We start from the raw sequence: 8,447 nt of genomic DNA, 5'->3' as shown, positions 1-8,447 counted from the left end.
CCTGTTTATGCTTTGTCATTATGGGGTATTGTGTGTAGATTGAGGGGAAAAAACAATTGAATCAATTTTAGAATAAAGGCTGTAACGTAACAAAATGTGGGGGGAAAAAATCAAGGGGTCTGAATACTGAATCCGACTGCACTGTATGCATGTATGTGTATACACACAAACCATATATTTGCACTCCCACACATTCACTACATCACACACACACCTTTACTGCTGCTGCTCTGTTCTTTATTTGACTCTTATCTATCCTGATGCCTAGTCACTTTACCTTGCCTTCATGTACATATCTACCTCGAATACCTCTGCACATTGATCTGGTACTGGTTCTCCCTGTATATAGCTCCCATCTTGTGTATATTATTTTATTTCTCATGTTACTATTTTATTTAGATTTTTAAACTCTATTGTTGGGTAGGGATGGTAAGTAAGCATTTCCCCGTGTTCGGCACAGTTGTAATTGGCGCATGTGACAACATTTTATTAGTTATTTTTCGCAAAATTCCATACAGAAACATAATTAAATCAGTAAACATATCAATAAATCTCAGAACGCAGTAAAATGACAGAAAATACATTCTTACCACTGGAACCCCTCTAGTCCTAGAAAATCCCTATGTATAATAGCTCAGCAATCTAAACATACCAGTTAAAGAATCAGGGTCCAAAAAAATCCCTCATGTAATAAATGCCTGCATTATGTACATCCTATGGAAAGCATAGGAATACTGCTATGGCACAATTTCAAAGATGATTGTGACCATACAAAAAGCCTTGATCCAAACCTCAACGCAAATCTATAGCCACAGTAAAACCACTAGAATACAACCACACCTGACAGCTGAAACAGTGGAATGCGCCATCTATTCAAGTGCACATATTAGGCTACCTTCTGACCATAACATGTGACGTCTATCCAAGCGAGTACTACGACTGCTCATCGGCTATTGAACCAGACACTTAGCAAGCTGTAGTGACTGTCACACTGCCCTGTCACGCAGTATGAATGGTCACCTTGGCCGGGTTAACCTCCATCGGGGTGGTGTGGAGCCCAGGACCAAATATGGGGAACACTCTCTCTGTAAACTTGTGTGTGAAGGTGCACAGGTGCTTCCCACCGTTGCCTGCGTCCCAAAATGACACCTCCCCCTTATCCATGTTTAGCTTGACCCGGACCCTCTCTGGCCGACTCTCCACGACCAGCACTGTGCGTTTGCCAGTCAGGGCGTTGTACACCCCTTTGCTCAGCCCGATGGTCCACACGCCCCTGTCTGTGGACACGGTGAACTTCCTCTTGCGAGCCACAGACTCCTTACAGATTCCCAGGATCCACTTTGGGTTGTCTCCCACATGGACCTCCCAGCGGTGCTTGCCGGAGCGGAAGCCCTCAGCTCCAAGGACAAAGACACAGGGGTCGAAGCGCTCAGGGTTGTCCGGGAGGGACTGGCGCTCTGGGCTGTCCCGTACGCTGGCCAGGTCTGGGGACATGGAAAGCCAGGGAGAGGCTGTGTTAGGGTCCATCACCACTGGGACTGGAGAGAGAGAGAGGGAGACGTGTTACAAAACATTAGGATTGAAGCGTAACTGTTGCCTAAAGTGTTTCCTCCATCATTCAAAACATTGACCCCTTACACATTATATAGCCATCCACACCCATTTTATTGTGTGTCATAACTTATGTAGCAAGCTAGAACCCTAACCCTTCAGTACATGTACTCACTGCATGTGACGTGAGCCTGCATGCTCTTCCAAATGTTGTGGCCCAGAGAGCCCACGTGTTTGGCCATGTTCAGGAGAGCATCTGAGGGATTCTGGGGGTCTTCACGAGGCCACTGGGCTCTGTGAAAACATGACATCATAGAAGATGACCAAGATGACCAACTGTTGGGCAACTGATAGGATGTTACTGTACTTACTTTTTCTTTAAGGCTTGGAAGTTCTGAAAAACAACACAATTGAACCCATTAGTTCATTGTGAATAAGATTGACAAATGTTTGCATTCAAAAATGTCTCACTGTCATGCATAGTGACAATGTACAGTTAGGATAAGAGAGGGTGACCCCCACCCCACGAGAGAGAGGGAGACCCATGACCCCCCCCCCCCCATGAGGGAGACCCCTTCTGCCTACCTGCAAGAAGGTTAAATCCTCCGCCCCCATCTCCCGCTTTACTGTTTGGACCAGCTTAGTGAGGGCAGCGATGTCACGGGTCAAGGAGCTGATCCTGTCTTCCATACTGGATCTCTTGTCCTCCTCCTCGTCTGCCAGGGCCTTCAGCCTGGCAGCCTCCTCTACACACAGCACCTGACGGAGCCTCTCAAACTCTGCCTTGATCTGCTTCTCTGCCTGCTCTGTCTGGATCTGGGTACGAGAGAGGTTGGAGGAAGAGTGCCATTTTGTAATGATACTGACATACCTCTTGCAATTCATATCTCACACAACATTACTCATCTATAGGCTATAATTATAGTTTCCTCTAGAGGCTTTCCTTATCAGGACTGCAGGCCCTAGGTTTGATCTACAGTCAACTATTTTGTTATTTCCAATTCTTTCTGGAGGCTCAAGGAATCTCAGTCTGTCCCTACCAGTCAAACAGGTTGGTTCACATATCTCATTACAGAACAATGATGAACATCAAACTGTTGGGCTCTGGATAGGCTACACACGTCTGGATAGAACTAGTGAGGGCATCAAAGAGCTCTAACAAATCACATTATCTTACACAAAACCTTCACCATTAGTCATGGTCATGGATAGGCCCTACAGTGTAGATGTCAGCAGGTCAAGCAGATACAGTATTATAGTACCTTCATGAAATCAACTGTGTTAGAGTATTTCTTTTTCATTCTCTTGAAAGTCTCCACTTTCTCCTCCAATATGTTGACTTTAATGGTCAGTTCTTCCTGCAATAGAACACATAAAACACAATTAATATGCATATTAGTTTGTGATCTAGTGACTACCAGATAATAAAAACATACAGCAACTTATTTTCAGTATTGTTAAAGGTCCTAAGCTATTGGGTGTTGACTAAAGGACAATAAAGCTTTGTTCACACTGCATGCCTTAAATACTCAAATCTGTTTTGGAATACTGATTGTTCAAACACCAAGTTACAAGTGACCAAATTAGATGTGTGTGTTCAGACAGCAGTCATTAGCTGACATTGCTATGCTAGTTGTCATAGTAACAACAGGTGTGTCCACAATGGTGTAGGCTGATTGGTGGTGGTGCTTGTGGTTCCTATCACTCAGAAGTTATATAGCAAGCTAAGGTGACAAAAATGCCTGCCGGGAAAGTTTTATTGTTGTAAGCACTAACTTGGGGAGGGAGAGCAATGGCGGAACCAGAAGCAATGCTTGATTCTGTTAGTGCGAGTGAAGACAGAGGAAATGATTGGAATACTGAAATATCTAAGAATGGAGCCAAAAGGATTAGTTGTAAATCAAGATAAGCCTCGGTATGATAATGCCTCATTCCTTGTTGGAGTGCGATTCATGAGCAAGGATTTTTTTGGGGAAACCCATTTGGTCACAAAGATGGTGAAGGATGCATTGGGAGAAGTGGAGTCAGAGTGACCAGGAGTGGTATGATGTTGATTTCATGTGTGTCAAAGGAACAAAAGGAGAATGCACAAATTATCGACGCACAAAGTGGAATGCTATGATTATCGGAGTAGGTCACCAATAAAAGGTGTCATATCTGGCGTCTCTATGGATATTGAGGCTTCATGGTTTAAGATTAACATGCCAGGAATTGTTGATGCACGTTGCTTAACCCGCACGGTGAATGAAAAGGAGGAAAGCCTTTCTGTGTTATTGATGTTCGATGAATAATTTCTCCAAACCCATGTAAAGCTGGGATATATGAGATATGTGGGGCGAGTTCATGTACAAAAGCAACTTCAATGTCAAAAATGTAAAAAGTTTGGCCATGTGTCAAGTGTTTGCAAACAGAATATCGTTGTTGAAGAGTCTGAGGATGCACCATGTTGCCATTGTGATGGGAATCACATCCCAGAGTTCCCTGAGTGCCCTGTTAGGATGGAGGAGGTTGAAGAAGGAAGGATCAGGGCTGCTGAGAAGGTCTCCTATGCAGAGTCAGTGAAAACTGTCGAAGCAGCGAGTAGAGATGATGAAGATATGGCAGTGGATGCCCATCAGTCTGTGAATGTCAGTCAATTGAGAGATCCTGAAACACTAATCGTGAAGAATGTTGATTTTGTTGCGTTCATTGCGCAGGTGATTAATTGTACAGGGTAAAAAAACAAAAAAATCTAGGAAACTGGAAATAATTGTGAAAGCGGCTAAAAGGTTCTTATAACTCCAGGATTTCACATCTGAGACATTGCAGGGAAATAATGTCTGAAGATGCATCCCCCTCTCAGGCCCTAGAACCTGTGTAGGGTTCTGAGTACATTTTGACTAAGTGAAGGAGTACATAGACTTTTGTTATGTTTTTTAAGAATAGTATGAGTGATTTATTTTTCATTATTACTATTTATTTTCGTTCTCAGTTCTATCCCACCCAGCAGGTGGCGACAATACACCTTTCGGATATAGTCTGCCAAAACAATCTTGAAGAAGAAAAAGGCCTGAAGAAAAAAGCCCTGCCATGGACGTTTCCCAGTTGCTTTGAATGTTCAAAATCATGCTTAAATCCTCAAAGGATAAGATGATCGAACTTTTTGGCTAGCCACTGCAGTTCATACAAGTCGCATGGCCAGGAATCAGATTTGTATCTGACTTCAAACCACCTATCAAGGGCAAAAGCGGTGAGGGAGGAGCGCCCTTCTCAAATGAACAGTTATCTGCAGCGCTTGGTCATGTCAACAAGGCAGCATGGTGCATCGTTCAGAAACATACAACATATATTTTCCATAAAATAAAATTTTCTAATTTTCAAACGAGTTTTCATTGGGAAGGCAGATAAAGCGCTATTAAACGCAATCAATTTGCATGTTAAAACACAGTATTCTATTAATTACTCCACGTTCTTAACCTGTCACTTTTTTGGCCTACTTCGCCGTCGGCCAGAGCCGGGCACCTGGCTCAAGCCTCGGAGTCAAACCGGTTCCAAAACGAATGCAATCACTTTTCACCCAATGCAAACTCATCTCACCTGTGAAACCCGGCCCAGATAATCGAATCTCCTCACTTACCTTACACAACGGCGCCCCCTTGTTGAGTGGCAGCAGCTCGTGAGTCCGATGTAGAGTGACACAGTCAACGCACACGGGCTCCTCGTCCTTTACGCAGTAAAGTTGAAGCTCCAACCGGTGCAGGTTACAAAGAGGCACATTATTGATTGCGTTCGGTCCCCGCCAGCGCTTCTCCTTCTGAAAGGACTCGGTAGCGGCCATCAGCGCCCGGTTGGAGATTGGTTGCTCCCCGTCACAGCTCTTCCTGCACACCGGACACCTCTGCCCCATCTTTCGGCTTTGCTCCAAGCACTCCTTGCAGAAGCTGTGGCTGCATGAAAGAAGCACGGGCTCCCGGTAAAGATCTTTACACACCGGACAGGTCAGATCTTCCTGAAGGAGGAATGGACCCTCTGACATCTCCTCATTCCAATCACATTCAGCCATGGTGTCGCTGTCGGCAATGCAGGGCCCTTCTGAAAACGCGTAAAGTTTACTTTCGCTTTCTTCAAAATGCTCCTTTTTCTACGCTGACAGTTGTCCAGAGACACTCTTCCGTTCTGTTTGACAGTTTACCTTTATTGTTTGTAGATTTGTTGACGCCAACACAAAACTTCAGTTTGTAAACAGGTAAAATGTGCCTTTTTGGAGAGCCATCGCTTACAGTTCTAACTGTAACCTTCCTTCCTCAATGGAGTGGGTGTGTGTATTGTGCGCAACGTTCTTCTTCGATGAGGTTTAAAGGCGGTTGCCATCCAATAAATGTTGCATTACCGCCACCTACTAGACTGGAGTACAACTCCCTTATACTTTCCATGAAAAAAATTATAAATAAACAAATACCCTACCATCTAACACTACACTCTCCAATAAAATTATAATAATACAAAAATAACACCACCCTACTCCACTATTTAAATCTATTTAGTCCTACCTCAGGCCAACAACCTGAAAGGATGGGACACCACCACTTAACACACCCTGTAACTCTTCTGATGTCAAGTCTCGCACACCCAAATACCTCTCTGCAGTTGCCACCACAACCTCAATTTTCTGTGACTTACATTCCATTGCTATAAATTATAAAAATCCAATCTTACTGAAACATCACTTGTTGGTTTATCCCTCTGTACTGGTACAGATCTACTACTGACACCACTCCTCTCAGGATCCCTCCCCCTTGACCCATCTTCCTCTACTTTCTTCCCTGCCTCAGCATATGACAACTTCTGCACTACTCTAACCCTGGAAACCTCAACCTGCCTCTCTTGCACGGGACATTTCTAGTCCTCAGCCCCATAGACACCACTACAACTAACACATACCACTACTTTCCACAATACTACACATTCCTTTGTCTCATGCCCTTCTGCACACTTCTCACATCTAGTAACCTCCCTCCTACACACTGCTGACACATGCCCATAAGCTTGACACCTGTAACAACGTAATGTATTCAGCACAAAAGCTCGTGCAGGATAACTTACATATCCTAACATCACTTTGTCAGACAAAGACTCAACATCAAAACTCAAAAGAACAGACAATGACTCTTCTGTTTCACCACTCACGCCACCCTGTCTGTGTCGCACCAAACGAAGAGCATCAAAAACCTCGGGAATCTTCCCCTTCAGTTGGGCAACTTTTACATTTACTGCTACCCCAGTAATCACTCCTTTCAATGGTGTCCTTTTCTTGAGACCATTCGTTTAACTCGGAGCGCCTTTTCCACCTGACCAGCAGAAACACAAACAATTATCACAAGACCACTTTTGGTTACCCTCACCGATTTCACAGCACCCAAATCTGTTTTCACCCACCCTGAAACCACAAATGGATCAGCCAAAAGGCAAGGGTCCACTTTTTCCAAAAACTTTACTCCTACTGCCACAGACTCATCTCTATTCTGATCCTCGGTGCAAGCCTCTGGCTCAGAGAACTTTACCACACCTACCACCTCCGATACTTTGTCCTCATTCACTTCCATTTCTCCTCCTGTCTTCAGCTCACTCTGCTTACACTTTCTACCATTCTTCTTTAACAAACCATCTCCATTTTGTCTGCCATTTTTAACCGACTCAAGCTCACTGCACAACGGTCCCTAGCGGAGCTTAGGGTGTACAACCATGTATTATACACGTTGCTATTGAATGGGTACAAGTAATGCAAAGTAAAGTATACATGATTGAATGCTGTGTCAAGATGCATTTCATTTTATACATTGTGCCAGCAGGTAAATTGCTCCTGTCATTGCTGTCTCCCCCCTTTCCCCCAATCCATGAAATCCTCCGACATGGATTTAGGCCTAGAAATAGACTACATGTATGTTTATGATCAATCCATGAAATCCTCCGAAATGGATTTAGGCCTAGAAATAGACTACATATAGTGGGGAGAACAAGTATTTGATACACTGACAATTTTGCAGGTTTTCCTACTTACAAAGCATGTAGAGGTCTGTAATTTTTATCATAGGTACACTTCAACTGTGAGAGACGGAATCTAAAACAAAAATCCAGAAAATCACATTGTATGATTTTTAAGTAATTAATTTGCATTTTATTGCATGACATAAGTATTTGATACATCAGAAAAGCAGAACTGAATATTTGGTACAGAAACCTTAGTTTGCAATTACAGAGATCATACGTTTCCTGTAGTTCTTGACCAGGTTTGCACACACTGCAGCAGGGATTTTGGCCCACTCCTCCATACAGACCTTCTCCAGATCCTTCAGGTTTCGGGGCTGTCGCTGGGCAATACGGACTTTCGGCTCCCTCCAAAGATTTTCTATTGGGTTCAGGTCTGGAGACTGGCTAGGCCACTCCAGGACCTTGAGATGCTTCTTACGGAGCCACTCCTTAGTTGCCCTGGCTGTGTGTTTCAGGTCGTTGTCATGCTGGAAGACCCAGCCACGACCCATCTTCAATGCTCTTACTGAGGGAAGGAGGTTGTTGGTCAAGATCTCGCGATACATGGCCCCATCCATCCTCCCCTCAATACGGTGCAGTCGTCCTGTCCCCTTTGCAGAAAAGCATCCCCAAAAATGATGTTTCCACCTCCATGCTTCACGGTTGGGATGGTGTTCTTGGGGTTGTACTCATCCTTCTATTCCTCCAAACACGGCGAGTGGAGTTTAGAGCAAAAAGCTCTATTTTTGTCTCATCAGACCACATGACCTTCTCCCATTCCTCCTCTGGATCATCCAGATGGTCATTGGCAAACTTCAGACGGGCCTGGACATGCGCTGGCTTGAGCAGGGGGACCTTGCGTGCGCTGCAGGATTTTAATCCATGACGGC

General features: G+C 44.3%; 1 protein-coding gene across 1 annotated transcript; it reads right to left on the bottom strand.

Annotated features, from left to right (window-relative positions):
• Positions 1–463: 463 nt before the first annotated feature.
• On the bottom strand, positions 464–5,879 carry LOC139573401 (zinc-binding protein A33-like). The gene is made up of 6 exons (XM_071396793.1): positions 5,168–5,879; positions 2,814–2,909; positions 2,137–2,367; positions 1,923–1,945; positions 1,727–1,845; positions 464–1,538 (listed from the first exon to the last, which is right to left on the bottom strand). The coding sequence occupies exons 1-6, from the start codon at positions 5,591–5,593 to the stop codon at positions 1,000–1,002; spliced, it is 1,434 nt and encodes a 477-aa protein (XP_071252894.1). The 5' UTR covers positions 5,594–5,879; the 3' UTR covers positions 464–999.
• Positions 5,880–8,447: the final 2,568 nt, after the last annotated feature.

The sequence above is a fragment of the Salvelinus alpinus genome, chromosome 4 (genome assembly GCF_045679555.1).
Source record: "Salvelinus alpinus chromosome 4, SLU_Salpinus.1, whole genome shotgun sequence".
NCBI lineage: Eukaryota > Metazoa > Chordata > Actinopteri > Salmoniformes > Salmonidae > Salvelinus > Salvelinus alpinus.
Note: the sequence above shows the minus strand (reverse complement) of the source record. Positions and strands in the feature narration are given on the sequence as shown.